The sequence below is a fragment of the Nyctereutes procyonoides genome, unplaced genomic scaffold (assembly GCF_905146905.1).
Source record: "Nyctereutes procyonoides isolate TBG_1078 unplaced genomic scaffold, NYPRO_anot_genome, whole genome shotgun sequence".
Taxonomy (NCBI): Eukaryota; Metazoa; Chordata; class Mammalia; order Carnivora; family Canidae; genus Nyctereutes; species Nyctereutes procyonoides.
Window position 1 is genome coordinate 37,903,609 of NW_026575131.1, and position 20,319 is coordinate 37,923,927.

Genomic DNA, 20,319 nt, shown 5'->3' on the forward strand with positions numbered 1-20,319 from the left:
TAATTAATAAATACAAGAGAAATGATGGAATTAGGTAACTGTTGTTTGCAACTATCTTAGCAAAAATTGATCTAAGTCGTCGATTTCGGGTAAAAATCTTCAATGCATATTAAAGCTAGTGGCGAAAGTCCAGGATGGATATGAAAATATTTTCCCATGGAAATACCTCAAAATATTTTCCCATTTATTACTGATTAATTATACCTCACAATATTTTCCCATGGATTACTGATTAATTACAAACGGGAGAAATGGTGACTTCCCAATGGAGACACCTGGTGGACACCCTCTTAAGAGATCAAAATTAACGTCACATGTCCCTGTGGCTATAATGCACTGAGAACACACCATGTAGGTCACATTCCTGCCCCAGCTGCAATGCCTGAAGCTGATCATAACAAAACATTAGACAAATCCAAATCTCGAGATATTCTGTAAAACAACTGGCCTGTCTCCTTCATCATCAAGAATGTCAAAGTTATGAAGGGAGAAGAAGGGCTGAGGAATGGTTTCAGGCTGAAGGAGACACATGAGGCATGACAACTAAATGCAATGTGTGATCCTGGACCAGTCCCAGACTTGCTCTCTAGCACCTGCACCCCATTTGGGGACAGAGTTACCTGAGAGGGGGGGACTGGTGTTCCCATCATGATTGTAGAGCAGTACCCCTTGGGTAAATGCTGAACTTATTAATAATATTCACATATGATACACGTGGATGTTTGGGCCGAGACATGAGGAATGCTTGATTTGCCCAGTTGTGTCTGGGCTAAAATGCAGAATCACCAGGTGGGTCCCCAAATGCCCAACAGTTCTGAATTGGTGAGAGTCTCCTTTGAAAGCTCAAGGATCAGGAGGCCCATTGTTGCAGACACGGATGTAGATCGGTGTGTGTGTGTGTGTGTGTGTGTGTGTGTGTGTGTCCCACATCAACCTTGTGAGTGCTCACTCCCTAGTGTGGGGTTAGGGCTGCTGTGTGGTGTGGTGGGTCTCCGACAAGAGGGAAGGAGAGCCAGGCCTTGTGCAGCTGCAGCACAGACAAGCAGAGACCAGGGAGTGAGCAGATACAATATTTAATAAACTTGTTATATATGCTTTGAAGTTCAGCCTACCTTGGTGCTCACACCTCTCGGACAGACAGTCTGGGGCAGGGCGGACAGCCTGGGTGGATGTGGGATTCCATCCATTCTCAGCCTGTGCTCCTCTAACTTGAATGGGCTGCTGTATCTGTGCCCCAGTAACAATGGCAGTCCATCACACCCAACACCTTAGGAGGCGAGACTCTGGAGCCATAGCCATGCCACGGCTAGCAAGGATTGGAGGGAGGGGGGGAAATCACTGTCTGGGACATAAGAGGGAGATTTGGGGGCACGAGAGATGGGCAGGAAGGTTAAGGATGACAGTCTGGCCACCAGTAGGCCCCAGGCAAGGGGCAGGGGTAGGCAGACGGTTCAGAGGTGAACCTCCAGCAGGTAGCGCAGGTGACACTGGCTCTCCTGGTAGATGAGATACTCGCTCTGGAAGAATCTGGAGCTGCTGAACTCTGCACAGGGCACAGGCTGGCCCTGGGGCACCACCACTCGCTGGCCGTCCAGCTCTAGCTCGGTGTCCTGGGATGGATCTGCAGGTACAGCAAGGGCCACAGGTGACTCAAGGATCACTGATCCTCAGCTTCACCAATAAGTTCTGCCCCCTATGCTCCCCACTCTGCCACAGGGAACCCCTGCTCCTTCCCACCTTGCAGTCTCCAAACCACTGCGCAGGCTGGGCCTTCTGCGTGGAATATCCTCCTAATTCCTCTGCCTGGGAAATGCCTACTTACTTTTTTTTTTTTAAGATTTTATTTATTTATTCATGAGAGACACACAGAGAGAGGGGCAGAGACACAGGCAGAGGGAGAAACAGGCTCCATGCAGGGAGCCCGATATAGGACTCGATCCTGGGACTCCAGGATCAGGCCCTGAGCTGAAGGCAGGTGCTAAACCGCTGAGCCACCCAGGCGTCCCTGCCTACTTACCTTTTGATGCTCAGTCATTGACACCTTTTCTTTGAAGCCCTCCTGGATGCTCAGGAGTGATGTGTTGAATCAGCAAAGGTTTGTGAATGACGTAGTAGGGAAGCCTGGTTCTTCTCTTCCCCACCACTGCCCCTCCCCTGCGCACCTCCTCCCTGAAAGTTTCCCAGTCCCCTAGCTCAGCCCCAGGCCTTTATCCTCAGGGATGTCCAGCTTTTCAGGACCCACCAGGCTCTGTGGAGCCTCGGGCAATGACGCTGTCGAAGCCAGGGGGTGGCTGCTTCAAGCTGGGGTTGTCGATGGTGATGTGGTGCTCTCTGCCCAGTGCCACCTCACCCAGGAACATGTAGCCAAGTTGGTGGGCTCCGCAGGATATGCCAGTAACTGGGGGACACAGAGAAGCTCAACATGGGCAGCTTGGCCCTCTTATCTGACTTCCTGACCCCCACTCTGCTGCATTATTATCTCCTCTGGCTTTGTTGATTCAGCCCAGAAAAGTGCCCACTCTTCCTGCATCCTTAAAACACCCCCTTGTCCTGGCTGTGCTCCCTCCCACCCGCTCCCCCATTCCTTGGATCCCTGAGAGCAGGCCTCTGCAGCCCCTGCCCCTCACGCCAAGGTCAGCTATGAGTCCCAGTGGCTAAATCCAGGGTAGATGCCTTCTCTCTCTGGCTGGCTCTGCTGATTTCGCCACTGGTATCCTCTGCCCCTTACCTGGGGACCCCCTTGCACTGGCTCTCCCAAGGCTACCCTCTACTCCTTCCTAGGCTCCTCTGTTCTGGTGGACCCCTTGCCCTGGGCAACCTCAGATATCCTAGAACATCATCACCCCCATCCAGCCTGGCTCTCTTGGCTCAGTGGGAGGTAGGGGTCTCCAATGATGGGCTGGCTGAGAATCCAGTCTGGGGAGGTGGTCTTAGTGAGGACACCTCTGGACAGAAACTTGGGGATGATGAGAGATACCTCCGGCCTTGTCACACAAGCTTCCCATCCCACTTCTCATGCATTCCTCTCACGGATACTCTCTTCCCCCACCTCCACTGCCTGGGCGGGATGCCTATCACATCTGGCCTGGGTGAGAGCATGGCTTCCCTGCACCTCTGGCCCAGTGGCCCTCCCCATGGCTACAGCCACAGAGATGCTCTATATACAAGTCTGGTTAGGGTCCCCATCACTCCCTGGATAAACTCCAGCCCCCTGCCTACACCAGGCATTTGCTTGGATCTTTATCATCAGGCTGTGCTCAGAGGTCCTGACCTGCTGCAGCCTTCCAGGGTTTGTGCTTCTAGCTTCTTCACCTCCAAGCCTGCTCTTTCACTACCTTCCCCCGCCCCACCTGTGGCTGGCTCACTCATCCTGAAGGTGATCTGCATCACCTTCTCTGAGAAGGGAAGCTGCCTGCCACTTCTAACCTGTCCCTGGCCACTGCTCTCCCTTTGAGTTCCCCCAGTCCCTGGGGAGCCCCACTGAGCACTCTAGTCAGTAGCCATTCAAAGGTTCCTCTCCCAGATCCACCACAAGCTGGGCAAGCACTAGGGCTAGTCCCCCTGGGGGTTGGCCCTGAGAGGTACCTCACCATAGCCAGCCGACTTGCTGTTCTCTGAGGCAAAGTAGATGCCCTTGCCAACACGGCCGCCAGAATGTGGCATGATGCGGAGCCCACTGGCAAGGATGGCGGCCACCACCGCCACGTTGGTGCCATGCCACAGTAGCTTCCGATTACTCATCTTGGAGTGGGCCTGGAACCTATCTCCCTTCAGGGGAAGGAGGTGGAAACAGGGAGCGTCACATTATGCAAGCTCAGGTGCTTCTCCCCACCGTTCAGAGGGCATGAGCGAAGCAAAAGGCCCCTGTGGCCAGTGACGCACACAAACGCAAGGCCTGGGTCTGGCGGAAGCTGATGAATTGCTACACCGACTTGCTAATGGGCACATATGCTAGGGACAGGTAGTGAGGGTAATGGGTTGGGCGCGGGGCGGGGGGGGGGGGGGGGTACTTTCCATTACCTCCCCTTCTCGGTTCACTTTCCAAACATGTTGAAGAGCAGGGCACCGGTAGGTGTCGCCAGTCTTTTCTAAATAGGTATGTATCACCTGCAGGAAAAGCAGAAACTAGTTGCCAAGGGTGAGAGATGTGTGGACAAACCCCCACTGGTGCTTCCAGTCCCAGAGCTCTCCTCAGGCCCTACAGACACAGGGAGAGAAGGCCAAGGGCAAGCGGCTCTTCTGCACACCAGGAGGGCAGATGGGCAGAGGGACAGTGCCTACTGTTGTCCCGGCTCCTCTGTGGGACATGGCCCACCTTGTACTCGGGTTCCTCTGGGTCCAGCAGCTGGAGCTGGCACTTAAGGAGCTGGTAGTCTCGGTCCAGGGGGTGTGGCACCTCCTCTACCTTTTCCTCTTCAGGGGATGCCTGCAGGGTCTGGGCTAGCTCGATGTCTGCCAGCACCTACAGTGATGGACACTGAGAGCTTGTCTGTCCAATTCACTCCCAGCCTCCTCCCTCCCACACGACCTGGGGCCCCAGCCACCTGACCTGTGCACTCCCACCACATCTATCCGGCTGGCCCTCCCCTCCCCTGTCCTTCCAGCTACCCATTCAGTCCGCCTATCTGGGCCTCCTTGGCCATCTGTCCCCCATCTCCCTTGCCCAGTCTGTCTGTCTGCCCTGCTGCCTGCCTGCTTGCCAAACCTCACCAGCAGCATGTCCTTTTTGGCCTGCAGAAGCTCAGGGGAGTTGATGGGCGGGGGCCGGTTGCGGCTGAAGTTGTGGGGAATGACAGTGTAGAAGTGGGAGGACAGCTCCTCCAGGTTGGGGCCACCATCCGTGGGGGCTTTCAGGGCCAGCTCCAGAGCCTCCAAAGCCTCGAAGCCCCGTGCAATCTGCTGCTTGCTCAACTTCCCTAGGGGCATCTTCTTTACATCTAAGGGGTGGAGAGAGTGGGGGAGACTCAGCCCTGTAGCCCTGCCACCCCTGTGGCCCCTGCCTCCTGACTGGCCCCTCTCCCCTCACCCAGGTTCATGAGGGTCATGGCATTCTTGAACATGTCCTTGCTGAAGATGTTGGTGATGAGCTTCTGTGTTGGTGCGTCCAGGGAGCAGGGCCGTACCCGCTGAACTATGTTCCTCACTGAGCCTCCTTCCACCTAGAGGTAGAGGGCGTGGATGGGCAGGAGCAGCTGGGCACAGCCAAAGCAGAACCTGGCATTAGAGACTGGCCACATTGAGGCCAGAGAGGGGAGGTGTATGCCCGACGTCACACAGCTGGGCAGTGGCAGAAGCCAACTGGCTGGGTCTCTCCTTCCAGTCCCCTCCCTCATACTGGGGCCCACCAACACCCTTCCTGGCCATTTCACCTTCACCACGGCCTCCTGGGCCTCATCTTCTCCTTGTACTTCGATGAGTGTGTACTTGCCCGGGTGGGCCACAAAGTGGTCCCGCTCCACCCAGCTGTTCTTGGTCTTGTCCCGAAATTTCTTCTCAAAGTCCTTCTTTGCATCCTCCAGCAACACAAAGTAGCTGAGCTTCGACTGGCCCACCTCTCCCTGCAACCAACAGCCTCAGGCAGCAGGGCAGGCGGGGGGTGCGGGTGCCTGCCACAGTTGCCCACTGTGAAACATCTGGTTGGCCTCAGCTGTGCCAGACCCTGCGGCAGGAGCCGCTGGGCATTCAGAGGTGGAGAGAGGGTGCAGGCAGTTGCCGAGTGAGCTGTGGGGACCCTGGTGAGCAGGGGTGGGGAAGGTGGGTCCAGGATGGCAAGGTGGCACTCACCACGCGGCCCCAGCGGTTCCAGCAGGCGAAGCGGTCCCCCTCTTCCAGCAGCTGGATGATGTAGAACTTGTTGTTGTTTTTTCCAATGTTGGTCTGATTCAGGGTGCAGGCGTAGTCTTCATGCACCTAGGGCCGGGGGTGGGGGTGCTCTGGGGAGGGCAGGCCAGCCTGGGCGGCCCTCAGGTGGAACAGGTGGGAGAGCAGGCCGTAGGGAGGGCGGGCCACACACTGACAGGGGTTTGAGGGGAACAGCAGTCAGGATGCACTGGGACATCCAGGGGAGGCTCTATCAGGAAAGGCTTGAGGTCATGGTTCTGCCCTGGGGGCCACAATCTGAGGGAACGTGACTAAACTCAGTTGGGGGAAGTTCTGGGAGGATGTGGCTGTACCCTGTGTCAGGGAATCAGAGGGAGACACTGCTTCTGCCCTGGAGGTCTGACAGGATGCAACCCTGCCATGCAAAAGGGATCTCAGTGGGACATGGCCCTGTGAGGCTGCTTTAGGGGTTACAGGTGAGCCCTGGGGAGACTAAGGAGGTTGAAATCCTGTCTTAAGTGTGGCAGGTGGAGGCCTGAGAAGCTTGGAGGCTTACCCTAGGGTCTGAGGAGCAGACATGACCTGCCTGGATCTGATGGGCTATAACCCTACCTGACCGTTGGGGTCTCAGGGAAACATAGCTTCCTTGGGAGCCTGAGCTACCTGGCCAGAGCCGAGGCCCAGTGAGGAGGGGAACTGGTCTGAGTGTATTTGTACCTAGGCTCCAAGTCTGGAAGGGGACGACAGATTACCTGGGTCTGAAGGTTGTGGCTGAGCGGGCATGCTGGGTCCACTCGGACTACGTGCTTCTCTGTGGGTGCAGCTCTGAGGGCCTCGGCAGTGGAGCGGAAGCTGTCCTCCTCCTCTGCACCCTGCCGCCCCTTCTTTTTTTCAGGGCCCTCCTGTTGCACCTGGGGCTTGCGCTTTGGAGCCATGGCTCTTCTGGGGCACAAAGAGGGCCCTCAGGCCTTCATGGCCTCTGTATCCCACCTGGCTGGCACAGCACCAACGTGCCCCACTCTGGGTTTGCTCTTTTGGTGACCCTCTCCCCACTGCCACCCCCCGACTCCATCTCTCTATTCTCTAAGCCAGACCAAAACCAGCTCTCTGTACCAGTCACCTTTCCCTTTTCCCATTCGCATGGGCCAGGCCAGGACCCTGTCCAGTCTGCCCCAGAGCCTCGGAAGAATGGTTCCCTATTCTCTTTAGCAATCCAGTGTCCTGATGAGGCAGGAAAAGTGAGGAGAATCTCTTCTTGCTTCTGGGCTCCTCCTCCCTCCAGAGCACTCCCTGGGTATTGCCCGCTCCGCCCCGTCTCAGCTGACTCAGATGGACGTGGCATGGCTGCTGGGCTGAGTCACCCCAACTATGGAGGACAGTGGGCAGCAGCTCCCAAGGGCCACACTCCCGAGGCCAGATCTGTCCCTCTAGAACTTGGGGCCCTGCGGCCCAGAAATCCTTCCCAAGGGGTTTAAAAGTTCTGGGGTGCCAGTCAGGGTCTGAGACCAGTGGGCCAGCACCAGCACCACCCCGTCCTGCCCTGCCCTGCCCTGCCCTGCCCTGCAGAGGGCTGTGGGCAGGGCCATAGGGCACTCACCTAAAAGAAGGGGGGACCTGGGAGAGATGGCAGCCACGGATCTAGTATCAGGACCCCCACGGCAGTTGCAGTTCTAGGGCCTTCTCCAGCAACCCTCTGTAACGCTAGGCGTGACTTGGGGCAGTGATCTCCCTACACTCGCCAGGGGTGGGGGTGTGGTTTCCCCGCTATCTGGCCACCAGTCCGGTGAGTCAGAGGCTGGACTAGCGCAGCCCAGCAGCCTGTCCCACGGACCGCTGGACACTTGATCGGCAGAGCCAGCGCAGCCCAGGAGGCTGGCGCGTCCCTCGCGCCGCTTGAGTGGCCTGAGGCACGCAGTACGTGTCCGCCGGCTGCCCCGTGACCTTGGGCCCAGGCGCGGGCATTGCCTCCCTCTCCTCCGGGCTGGGCTGCCGACGTTTCCTCGCCGTTACCTAGAGCCAGGCTGGTTCACCCTAGCTCCCGCCCCCGACGGGGAGGAGTCCCGCCGCGAGACTCCGGGCGCTGCATCTCTGACGCCCCCCAGCGTCCAAGGGCCGCAAACACAGAGAAGGCGCTTCGGGTCCGGCCCGCCCCTTGGTCGCCAGCCCGCAGCAGAGCGCAGGCGCCGCAGCTTTGGGCCGGAAGCGCCCGAGGAGGCTTGGAGCCTGGAGGAGGCCTTGGAGGCGGGGCCACAAGCGCTTATCCTATGGGCGCCTGGGGGCGGGACAGAGCGTACAGAGGCAGCCAATGGGGCCGTGGGAGGCGGGACCCGCGGGGCACTGGGAGCCTATCCGGGCGCGGAGTCCTGCCAGACCTCCGGGGTTTAGCAGCCACGTGAGTTCTCCGTGGCGGCCGCTGCGCTCGCGGTGGGCAGCATGTCGGCGGCGGCGGCGGCTCGGAAGCGGGCAAGGCCGGCCTCGGGGGCCGCGGCCGGTGCGGGGGCCGGCAAGCGGCGGCGAAAGGTGAGCCTGAAGCTTCTGCGGGCCAGAGTCAGCCCCGCCGCCGGGACCAGCGTCATCCGCTCCGGGACTCCCGGGCCCCGGGCGCCTCCGCGGCCCTTTTTTCGGGACCCCAGCTGGAGTCAGCTTCGTTCCTCTCTCCGGGGGCCAGATCCTGAAAGACCTTGCACTGGAGCCGGCGCGGGTGGGGGTGGGGGTGGGGGTGGGGGTGGGGGTGGGGAGGCCGCTGCCTTTCCTAGTCCGGCGGCTCTCGAGAGATCGGAAGGCGCGGCGCGCTTGGTCGGTGCCGGGGTGGTTGGGACCCCTGACTAACGAAAGGATCGTTTAATTCTCAGGCCGACTCTGCCGGGGACCGGGGCAAGTCCAAGGGAGGCGGCAAGATGAATGAGGAGATTTCCAGCGACTCTGAGAGTGAGAGGTGAGCTCTCTCCCACCTGGAGGAAGGGAACACTGAGGCTCATAGTGTATGGAAGACTCAGGGGGTCGGGGCAGAGCTGGGCCTTTTCGGCTCGTAGATCTTGGCTCTTCCCTCCAGTTCTGAGCCTGATAGTAGGACTCGTCTTAAGGAGATTGAGAAGTCTCCTCTCCTTTCCCGGCAGGGTCTCTGTGTGGGGAGAACCCCCAGTCCCAGTGGGAGACCAGTGAGACCTCTCTGGTTCACGGCAGGGACAGGTGCACAAGCTGGACGGGCTGGTATGGGGAGAGGCATGCAAGAAATGCTTGCTAGTTCTTCCATCTGTTTTCCCACAATGTCAAATTGCTGTTCTCAACATATGCCAGGCACTGGCTTTACTGTTGACAATGCAGAGGTAAGCAGGCAGGTGAAGACAAAATGGGTTGTAATGAAGTGGGTGTTCTTCAGCTCTGTGTTCTGGAGACAGGGAATGGGACGTTTAAATAGGGCCTGGGGAGATAAGGAGGAATCTGTCAGATAAGGAAGGGCAGGGAGGACATTCAGGGAGCAGAGAAAAAGTCTAGGGCTTGACATGTGCCCAGGTGGGAGATGGACAGGTTGGAAAGGCAGGTGTTGGCCGCATCCAGGTTGTGGAGGGCTTTGAATACCTCCATTCTGCAGGTGACAGGGGTGAGACATGTTGCAGGGTTTCAGAGGAAGTTAACAAGGTACCACGCCTGAGCCTGTGGAATGGAGGCCATCATACCAGGGAATCCTGGGGCTTTCCTAAGAGTTGACTTTAGAAATTCAGCTTCTAGGGACACCTGGGTGGCTCAGCAGTTTAGCGCCGCCTTCAGCCCAGGGAATTAAAAAAAAATAAAGTTCCAAAGTTTTCCTGATCCTGGAGTCCCGAGATCGAGTCTCACATCTGGCTCCCTGCATGGAGCCTGCTTCTCCCTCTGCCTGTGTCTCTGCCCGTCTCTCTGTGTCTCTCATGAATAAATAAAAAAAAAACCGTAAAGAAAAAGAAATTCAGCTTCTAACATTGAGCACAAGTTGGCCTTAACCTGGTCTCAGGAAGACTTCACATACTTACTTTTAAGATCACTGTGGGTAGCGGTGTGCCTGGCCCTGTGCCGAACACTTTTAAATGTTTAAAAAATGTGTTGTGGGGCAGCCCCAGTGGCGCAGCGGTTTAGTGCCACCTGCGGCCCAGGGCGTGATCCTGGAGACCCGGGGTCGAGTCCCACGTCGGGCTTCCTGCATGGAGCCCGCTTCTCCCTCTGCCTGTGTCTCTGCCTCTCTCTCTCTCTCTGTGCCTCTATGAATAAATAAATAAAAAAAAATCTTAAAAAAAAAATGTGTTGTGAATGTATGAGATACAGAAGAATCAATGAAATGTATTTGGACCATAGGGAGCAATGGTGAGATGATGAACCTCGGTGCACCCACCACTTAGGTTAGGAATTTAGAGGCCCCAACTCTGCATTCCTGACTTAATTGTTTCTTTGTTTTTCTCCGTCCTTCCTTCCTTCCTTCCTTCCTGCCTTCCTGCCTTCCTTCCTGCCTTCCTTCCTGCCCTCCCTCCCTCCCTCCCTCCTTCCCTCCCTCCCTTCCTTCTTCCTCTTCCTCCTCCTTTTTCTTTTCATTTTCTTTTTTTTTTTTATTTTTTTTCTTTTTTTTTTTAAAGATTTTATTTATTTATTCATGATAGTCACAGAGAGAGAGAGAGAGGCAGAGACACAGGCAGAGGGAGAAGCAGGCTCCATGCACCAGGAGCCTGACGTGGGATTCGACCCGGGTCTCCAGGATCGCGCCCTGGGCCAAAGGCAGGCACCAAACCACTGCGCCACCCAGGGATCCCTCTTTTCATTTTCTTAACCAGATATAATTTACATATGGTAATATTCACTTTCTTTAGTGTACAGTATGTGAGTTTTGACAAACACATATAGTGGTATAACTACCATCACTCTGAAGGTGTGGAAGGGTTTCATCATGCGCTAGAACCCCTCCTGCCACACACAACACTCCCACCCCCCCCTCCTTTGGAGTCCATGCCCCCCTCCCTCTAGCCCCTGCTGACTACTGTCGCTAGAGTTTTGCCTTTTCCAGGATGTCATATGATTATATGCTTCCTTTTCTTTTTTTAAAGATTTTATTTATTTATTCATGAGAGAGAGAGAGAGAGGCAGAGACATAGGGAGAGGGAGAAGCAGGCTCCATGCAGGGAACCTGATGTGGGACTCGATCCCGGGACTCCAGGATCACACCCTGGGCCGAAGGCAGGCGTTAAACTGCTGAGCCACCCAAGCGTCCCTTCCTTTGCTTTTCTTTAGAGTTCTATCTCCTACATGTGAACCCCTAAACGATAGATTGATTAGTTTGGGTGAATTGAGCAGAAGTTCTAACCATAGATATATACAGGAAGGGCAGAACCAAGCCTGTTGGCTGAAGGCTTGCTGGGCACTGGGTACTAGATGGTCTCTGGGGCCTGGTTCAGCCTTGGCTTCCTTGGCAGTTTCCAAGGTCCCTTCTGGGGACATTGTGGACAAAGTCATAAATGAGTCTTGGGGAAGCAGTTGGGGCATTTGACAGATACTAGGTATCTTCAGGCACAAGATTGGGGGATGGTTCCTGTGGCCTGCCTGTAGCTCCCAGGAGCAAGTCTACATAGGATGTGTCTTGAGTGAGGTGAGTGCTCTAGCCAGTGCGAATATGAGACATGTAATGGAAAGCTTCACAAGGTCAGGCCAAAACCAGTTGTTATGTTTCACCTGGAATCCTGTCCTCAGGGTAGATGCAGTGAGGGTGAGGTAGGCACGTCCCCAGTGTGTCTGCCTCTTGCTTGGGTCCTTTTTTTTTTTTTTTTTTTTTTAAGATTTTATTTATTTATTCACGAGAGACACACAGAGAGAGAGAGAGAGACAGAGACACAGGCAGAGGGAGAAGCAGGCTCCATGCAGGGAGCCCGATGTAGGACTCAATCCCGGGTCTCCAGGATCATGCCCTGGGCTGAAGGTGGCGCTAAACCACTGAGCCACTGGGGCTGCCCCTGCTTAGGTCCTTTTATCAGATCTGGGCTGGCCATAGCTCCCCTGTCTGGGGATGCATGGTCTGGGATCTGCCTTTTTCTGCTTCCCGTATTGGAGCTCCTGTTCCTTGTCTCCCATGCCTTTGTCATTCCCAGCTGACTGTCTTGTGTTGGGGCACGTCCCTCATCCTGTTGTGAGGCTTAGAGAAGGCCAGTCCTGTGGCAGCTTGTACATCTAACAGTGTCTTCACTGGTCATCGAGGGTTTAACTGGTGTGACCTTCCAGGGGTTCACATCTTGTGTAAACAGCTCAGTATTTTGTGTATGTGGCTCCTTTGTTGACCACTGTTGCTATTGATTCCAGACCCTTCGTATGTGACCTTTCTTCAACAGCTTGTAGAAACTGCTCTTTCCCTCTAGAGTTGAGAGATTTCACAGTGATCTCTTTGGATTTTGGGTCTCTTTTCACCCTCATGTGAGGACTGGGTGGTTCCTTTCAGTTTGACAAGTTCAGTCTTTGGGTTTTCTGCATATGTAATCGTTGGCTATGAGACGGGGGTGGTTGAGTGCCAGAGGAAGCAGTGAGGAGGTATGGTCTTAGTGGCTGGAGGAGTGGGGTGAGCCCTCTGAGAGCTATTCCCTTCCTTCCCGCAGTCTGGCTCCTAGGAAGACTGAGGAGGAAGAGGAAGAGGAGCTGGAGGAGACAGCCCAGGAGAAGAAGCTTCGCTTGGCCAAGCTCTACCTGGAGCAGCTCAGGCAGCAAGGTGAGCCCATGCACTGGCAGGCAGGGGCAGGGCCTGTGTCCAAGACCACCTGCTGTGCCCCAGCCGCCTGATGGGTGGCTGAGCAGGTACCTGGTGGATTGCCAGAGCTGCTGGTGCGGGCTTTCCTGAAGGAGGGTGGCTGGGAGACTAACGGGCCTCCTGGGGTGGGTCTGACCTTCAGGGGGCTTTAGCCTAATCTCTAAGTAATGGCAGGGGTTAGGCAGGAGGAGATCTCTCCTTTGCCCAAGGCAGCCTGATCTTCCCTTGGGACACAACCCAAGTGTTTGGAGCCCAAGACCAAGGCAGTGGGGTGGGGTGGGAATGGGAAGGGAAAAATGGAGTCTAGGCCTACATTGACTTGGTCTGGTCTGTCCTTGCATAGAGGAGGAGAAGGCCGAGGCCCGGGCATTTGAGGAGGACCAGGTGGCAGGGCGCCTGAAGGAGGATGTGGTGAGTTGTGGAGGGAAGGCGGTGGGAGAGGAGGGTTGGGCTGGTCCTGCTCTTGGGAGCTCATCCCTCTCCTCTCTGTGCAGCTGGAGCAGAGGGGCAGGCTGCAGAAGTCGGTGGCAAAGGAGGTAAGCGGGCAGGGGACTTTGATGTAAGATTGAAGTGAATCATGGGTCCCACGTGGGTAGGTGAGTGAATGGCCTAACTGGGGACTCAGGCTGTGGGGTTTTTGCTCTGGAACATGGTGGGCACTTAGGCAGACAGAGTCAGGTAAGGGTCTGATCCTTGCAGCCCTGGTCAGGGTGGTGGGAAAGGATGGTGTGTGTGTGTGTGTGTGTGTGTGTGTGTGTGTGTGTGTGTTTGTACATGCGTGTGTGCGCGTGTGGTGTGTGTGCGAGTGAGTGAGCATCTAGGGGCCTTCTTGTCCTCTGTGGCAGTGACCTCGCTCTGCTTGCCCAGATTCAGGGCCCAGCCCCGGCTGACATCCGCGTCTTACGGGGGCACCAGCTCTCCATCACATGTGTGGTCATCACCCCCGATGACTCTGCCATCTTCTCTGCTGCCAAAGACTGCACCATTATCAAGTGTGAGTGAGCCTGGCTTGGGGGTGCAGACCCAGGGATCTTTTGGGAGGGCTGATCTGTGGAGGAGGGACTAATCAGGGCAGACTGAGGCCTGGTGGGGGAAGCTTCTGGACATAAGTTTATTCCTAAGGAGGTGTTCTCTGGGTGCCAGTGAAAGCTTCTGCCTAAGAGTGGGGCTGTGAGCTCCCCGTCGCTGTCATTGGAGGCGATTGAACAGAGGCAGGATACTGATGAATGGGGATTGGTGCTGTAGGTGGGCAGTTGGAGGACACTTGAGGCTCTGTGCTGTCCTGGGATTGCATCCCGGTCTTCCTGGGTACCCCCCTTCGACAGCTGAGTACTGTTTTCATCCACCCTTAGGAGAAACTGGAAGAACTCGTACCCTTGGTCCTACGGCACTTTCCTATCCTCTCTGGGGCTTCGTGGCTGCCCTTGGGGGTTACTGTCACTGGGTGACAGATGAGGAACCTGGGGATTATACAGGGGCTCACGGCAGCCGAGCTGAGTTCTGCTCTGAAGGCACCACTTTCTCCACAGCCCCGTGCTGCCCCTGAGGGGGTTGCCAGCCAGTCCTACCCTCTGTCCCAGTAACCTTTCTCTTTCCTGTTGTCAGGGAGCGTGGAGACTGGACGGAAGCTTCACGTGATCCCACGGGCCAAGAAGGGTGTTGAGGGGCAACCCCCCAGCCACAGCAGCCATATTCTCTGCATGGCCATCTCCTCTGACGGCAAGTACCTTGTAAGGCAGGGCTGGCCCCGGGGGGTGGGCGAGAGTCGGGGGCACACATTGGGTGCCTGTGGCCATTGTCCTCATCCCCATAGGCCTCGGGTGACCGCAGCAAGCTCATTCTCATATGGGAGGCCCAGAGCTGCCAGCACCTGTACACTTTCACAGGCCATCGGGATGCCGTGTCGGTAGGAGCTGTGGGCATTTACCAAGCAACCAAGTGGGCCGGGCTGGGGCAGTGGGCTGAATGAGGCAGAGGGTGTCCATCCTCAGGGGCATAAAGGAGGTGAAGGGGAATTAGGGGGAGACTGAGCTTGCCTAGGGAGTGGGGAGGCTGCTCAGGAGTGCACCCCTGCCTCCCTGGGCTTGTGACGTGCTTTTTAGGAGGAAATCCTCCCCTGGCGAGGACTTCTGTCTCGCCTGCTGTGGTCCAGGTCCACTTTTGCTTCCTGTCCATGTATCTGTAGGGTCTGGCATTCCGCAGAGGAACCCACCAGCTCTATAGCACATCCCATGACCGCTCTGTGAAGGTGTGGAACGTGGCAGAGAACTCCTATGTGGAGACACTGTGAGTGTGCACGGGGAAAGGGTGTGCAGATGCATGTGCCAGTGCACCTGGGACCCCATCCTCCCTCTGTCCCCTCTCCCCCTCCAGCTTTGGGCACCAGGATGCCGTCGCTGCGCTGGATGCCTTGAGCAGGGAGTGCTGTGTGACGGCTGGGGGCCGGGACGGGACGGTGCGTGTGTGGAAGATTCCTGAGGAGTCCCAGCTTGTCTTCTATGGCCACCAGTAAGGCTATCCACTGGGCCAGGTCAGGGGAGAGGGGCTGGGGTGGGGCTGTGCCCCTCACTGTTCCTTTTGCCAGGGGCTCCATCGACAGCATCCAGCTTATCAATGAGGAGCACATGGTATCGGGCGCAGATGATGGGTAAGAGCTGCCTTTGGGATGCCTTGCACCACTACCGCTGCTCCTGGACTTGCCTCCAGGAACCTTCCCTTGTGGCAGTGGGATTCCTTTCTGCTGAGTGGCCTTTCTGCCCTACCCCAGCCTCTTGCCAATTATGTTCTTTGTCCACAGCTCTGTGGCCTTGTGGGGTCTCTCTAAGAAGCGGCCGCTCGCCCTGCAGCGTGAGGCCCATGGGCTGCGGGGGGAGCCAGGCCTCGAGCAGCCCTTCTGGGTATCAGCAGTGGCGGCCCTGCTCAACACGGACCTTGTAGCCACAGGTGGGTATCCTTTGAGGCAGAAAAGAGGGGGTTGCAGGGTGGGCCAGTGCGGGGGCGCTCACTATCTCCCTGACCTCTCAGGCTCCCACAACTCTTGCGTGCGGCTCTGGCAGTGTGGGGAGGGCTTCCGGCAGCTTGAACCTCTCTGCGACATTCCCCTGGTAAGTGGGGCTTGAATGTCTCGCCTATCTTTGCCACACTCCTGAGGCCCTAGAGTTCAGGGCACCTGGGATTAGCCCCTTATTGTTTTTTTCTTGCCAGAGGGGAGGCTCCTCAGGGCAAGGCTATGACTTGTCTTTTTTATAGTGCTAGCTCCTATCACAGGGCCTGATCAGAACCCTTCCTCCTTCCTCCTCTCCCGTCTCCCCCCACCTCTCTTCTTATACATTCCCCTCCACCCTGTCCTGGGTACAGGGGAACAAGGCTAGGACACAGCAGGGCACAGCATGTGCAAAGGCATGGGGGTGTCTGATGCTATAATGGCACCAATGGTGCCAGATTGGGCCCAGGCTAGGAGGTGTGGACACAGGGTGCCCTGAGGGAGATGGCAGGATGGTCGGTAACATCTGGTGACAGCGCAGGGCTTGGTGATGGCCATGGGGTCTCCGGGACCTCACAGCTGGGAGCCACGCCTTAGGCCACCCCTGAAACGTGACGTATTTGGCTTTTACTGTTTCCTTAAATCCTCACAAACTGCCTGTGAGTCCAGCGTGATGTTTCCCTCCATCTCACAGACGTGGAGGCTGAGGCCCTGAGGGGTCAGGGACTGATCAGGGGGCCCTGATCTGCTGGGGCATAGCAGGGATTTAAGCTCCTAGGGCCAAGCCTGTGGCAGTGAGGCCAGGGCTGTGGTGCTAGGGAGGCGTGGGGGAGGGGTAGGGGAAGGTGTGGGAGGGGTCTGTCCTCACATTTTCCCACATCTCTCCCTCTTCTCAGGTGGGTTTTATTAATAGCCTCAAGTTCTCCAGTTCGGGGGATTTCCTGGTGGCTGGGGTCGGGCAGGAGCACAGGTATGAGGCACCCTGGGAGGTGGCGCTGGCTGGGCTACCAGATGGGGTGCAGGGGGCTGGGCCTGGCCTCAGCTGCTTCCCTTCTGCCCCCTGCAGGCTTGGCCGCTGGTGGCGCATCAAAGAGGCTCGGAACTCCGTCTGCATCATCCCACTCCACAGGGCACCCAGGCCCCCTGCGGCAGGCTCCTGACTCCTCTCCCCTTTATTTAAGTCCTTTCCAGACCAGGCCCTGCCCTCTTTGTATTAAAAGCCTCCTCTTTTGGGCTTTGTCTCTTGAAGCTTCTCGGCTGGGGAGGGAGGGTGATGGCAGGACTGTGGGGTGGGGCAGGGCTCCCACCAGCATCTCTGATGCCTAAGGGCTTTCTGTCCTTCCATGGAACCTGGGGATGGAGACCTCATCCACCTCCTGGTCTCTTGAGTATCCTCTGTGACCTTATTAGGCCAGCTCCCCACCCACTGCTCTGGGCTGCGAGGGGTCAGAAGCTGCAGACCCCTTGGCTAGGGAGCCATGGCTGTCCAATTATGTACCAGGGCTGGCTGTCAGTCAGAATTGAAATGAAGAAAGCTAGGCCTGCATGTCAGGCTGACCTGGCCCACTCAGGCCAGTTCAGGAAGCTAGAGATGGGTGGGGGAGGGGGATACCACACTGCCTACTACCTGAGGACAAGTGTCAGAGTTGAGAATAGCTCTGCCCTTGGTCTGAATGCCAGCCAGGCTGTCACAAGAATGTGCTTTTTGCTGATTTTATCTACTGGACAATTTACTCCTGCCACTGGCGGAGCCAGGAGAGACAGACCAGAGATGTAGAAGTGCAGGAAAGTGTCCTCTTAATGGGAAAAAGGAAATGTTATGGGTTCTGCTCTAACCTTTTTGTAACCCATTGGGCTCAACCAAGAGGCAGCATGGTCCCCTCGGGAGGAAGTCACAGGGCTTCTCTCCTGCTACCATGCTCAGGAGGCTTCCCCTCAGACAGACCTGCTCTCGCCTGCCTTCATTTCACCTGGGGCCAGAGAGGTCAGGTTCAGATCAAAGCCCTGAAAATCCTGTTCTGAATCAGAAGATGGTGATAGAATTCGCTTCCTGTGTCTTGCCTCACATTGAGCTCAGTGATGGCATACACACACTTTCCAAAAGCCATGGCATAGCAACACGGCAGTGCACCTTAATACATGAACCCCTTTCCCATGGTACACTCCTATTTGGAGAAATCCACAGTCTTGAATCCTTGCTCCTCTATAAATAATGCATCATTTTTCTTCTGGCTGCTTTTATAATTTTTTTCATCTTTGATTTTCAACAGTTTGTGATATGCCTGAGTATGGTTTTCTTGGATGTATCTTTGTTTTTTATTGTGTTAAGATGTAACAAAAGCTTATCATTATCATTTTTTATGCTGATGTCATTATTGATTAGAAGAGGTTATTTATTTTTAAGAGAGATTGCATATGGAGTGGGGGTGGGGTTGAAGGGGTTGAGGGTGTGGGCAGAGAGGGAGAGAATCTTTTTTTTTTTTTAAATTTTTTTTATTTATTTATGATAGTCACAGAGAGGGGGGGGGCAGAGACACAGGCAGAGGGAGAAGCAGGCTCCATGCACCGGGAGCCCGACATGGGATTCGATCCCGGGTCTCCAGGATCGTGCCCTGGGCCAAAGGCAGGCGCTAAATCGCTGCGCCACCCAGGGATCCCGAGGGAGAGAATCTTAAGCAGGCTCCATGCTGGGCACGGAGGGCTTGGTGCAGAGCTGGATCCCATGACCCTGAGATCATGACCTGAGCTGAAATCAAGAGTTGGATGCTTAGTGGACTGAGCCATCCAGGTGCCCCACCATTGTAACCATCTTTATGCTTACAATTCGGTGACATTAGATACGTTGGCATTGTTAGTGCAGCTGTCACCACTGTGCATTCCTCTAATGCTTGCAAATTGAAACTCTATACCTGTGAAACAATAACTCCCACAACCCCTGGCAATCATTTTACTTTCCATGATTTCAGCTACTCCACGTACCTCATACAAGTGGCATCATTCAGTATTTGCCTTTTATTTTTTTTAAGATTTTTTTAATTTACTCATGAGATACACACACACACACACAGAGGCAGAGACACAGGCAGAGGGAGAAGCAGGCTCCATGCAGGGAGCCTGATGTGGGACTTGATCCTGGGTCTCTAGGATCATGCCTTTGGCTGAAGGCGGCGCTAAACTGCTAAGCCACCCGGGCTGCCCAATATTTGCCTTTTTGTGACTGGCTTATTTCACTTACCATAATGTCCTCAGGGTGCATTCATATTGTAGCAAGTGCAATATTCTCTTTCTCTTTAAGACTGAATAATATGCCATTGTGTGTATATACCACATTTTGTTTATCCCTCTGCCAGTGGACACTTGGGTTTCTTCCATGTTTTAGCTATTGTAAGTAATGCTGCTACAAACATGGCTGTACAAATCTTTCTTCGAGATGCCTTTCATTTCTTTTGGGTGTATGCCTACAAGTGGAATTGCTGAGACATATGGTAAATTCTATTGCCAATTTTTTGAGGAATCTCCATACGGCTTTCTGCAGTGGCTGCACCATTTTACATTCTCACCAACAGTGTACAAGGGTTCATATTTCTCCACATCCTTGCCAACACTTGTTTTCTGTTTTGTTTTTGATACAGCCATCCTGAGTGTGAGATGGTGTCACAGTGTAGGTTTGTTTGCTTTTTGTTTTTTTCAATAGCACAAGCAGTGGGGAGCCGCAGAGGGAGAAGCAGACTCCCTGCTGAGCAGGGAGCCCAATGCGGGGGCACCATCCCAGGACCCTGATATGACTAAAGCCGAAGGCAGAAGCTTAACCTACTGAGCCACCCAGGCACCCCAACATTGCAGTTTTGATATGCATTTCCCTAACGATGTCAGGTATCTTCGTGCACTTATTGGGCATTCAGATATTTTCTTTGGATAAATGCCTATTCAAGTCCTTTGCTCATTTGCTTTTTTTTTTTTTTTTTTTTGGTCATTGAGTATATCATTTTCGGTGTTTGCTGAGATTGTTGAATCTGTAAATTTATGTCTTTCAGAAATTTGGGAAGTTCTTAGCCTTTTTTTTTTTTTTTTTTTTTAAATTTTTTTTTTTTTAAATTTATTTATTTATGATAGTCACACAGAGAGAGAGAGGCAGAAGCAGGCTCCATGCACTGGGAGCCCGACGTGGGGATTCGATCCCGGGTCTCCAGGATCGCGCCCTGGGCCAAAGGCAGGCGCCAAACCGCTGCGCCACCCAGGGATCCCTTAGCCTTTTTTTTTAAATGGTTTATTTTTTTTTTAATTTTATTTATTTATTTATTTATTTACGATAGTCATACAGAGAGAGAGAGAGAGGCAGAGACACAGGCAGAGGGAGAAGCAGGCTCCATGCACCGGGAGCCTGACGTGGGATTCGATCCCGGGTCTCCAGGATCGCACCCTGGGCCAAAGGCAGGCGCCAAACTGCGCGCCACCCAGGGATCCCTCTTAGCCTTTCTTCAAAAGTTTCTTCTACATCAATTTCTTCTTTCTGGGACTAATAAGTATTAGACCCATTATTGTCACACAGGTTGCTGAGGCTCTTTTAATTTTTTTCTCAGTATTTTTTTTCTCTCTTTGGATACTCATTTCTATTCCTCTGTATTCAAGCTTACTGACTGATTTCTCTGTCCTGTGCATTCTGCTGATGAGCCTATCAGGGAGTTCTTTATTTCAGATATTGCATTTTATAGTTCTAGAATTTCCACATGGTTCCTCTTTTTAGAGTTTATTTTTAAGTCATCTCTAC

At 54.8% G+C, this 20,319-nt stretch overlaps 2 protein-coding genes across 3 annotated transcripts; one reads left to right on the forward strand and one right to left on the reverse strand.

Annotated features, from left to right (window-relative positions):
• Window positions 1-1,057: 1,057 nt before the first annotated feature.
• Window positions 1,058-7,805, reverse strand: PARP3 (poly(ADP-ribose) polymerase family member 3). 2 transcript variants are annotated; one of them, XM_055344715.1, is made up of 11 exons: window positions 7,418-7,805; window positions 6,573-6,759; window positions 5,785-5,910; window positions 5,370-5,558; window positions 5,027-5,159; window positions 4,711-4,937; window positions 4,316-4,462; window positions 4,021-4,107; window positions 3,591-3,768; window positions 2,243-2,398; window positions 1,058-1,621 (listed from the first exon to the last, which is right to left on the reverse strand). In XM_055344715.1, the coding sequence occupies exons 2-11, from the start codon at window positions 6,753-6,755 to the stop codon at window positions 1,452-1,454; spliced, it is 1,596 nt and encodes a 531-aa protein (XP_055200690.1). In that variant the 5' UTR covers window positions 6,756-6,759; window positions 7,418-7,805; the 3' UTR covers window positions 1,058-1,451. The 2 variants fall into 2 exon arrangements, with proteins under 2 accessions (XP_055200690.1, XP_055200689.1); XM_055344714.1 differs by having other exon boundaries at window positions 6,573-6,762; window positions 7,418-7,804.
• A 386-nt stretch (window positions 7,806-8,191) lies between these two features.
• Window positions 8,192-17,910, forward strand: RRP9 (ribosomal RNA processing 9, U3 small nucleolar RNA binding protein). Its single transcript, XM_055344953.1, has 15 exons — window positions 8,192-8,340; window positions 8,673-8,755; window positions 12,420-12,529; window positions 12,912-12,979; window positions 13,063-13,104; window positions 13,436-13,562; window positions 14,174-14,298; window positions 14,382-14,474; window positions 14,754-14,854; window positions 14,942-15,076; window positions 15,153-15,215; window positions 15,366-15,511; window positions 15,593-15,672; window positions 16,448-16,521; window positions 16,618-17,910. The coding sequence occupies exons 1-15, from the start codon at window positions 8,254-8,256 to the stop codon at window positions 16,709-16,711; spliced, it is 1,428 nt and encodes a 475-aa protein (XP_055200928.1). The 5' UTR covers window positions 8,192-8,253; the 3' UTR covers window positions 16,712-17,910.
• The last annotated feature ends 2,409 nt before the right edge of the window (window positions 17,911-20,319 follow it).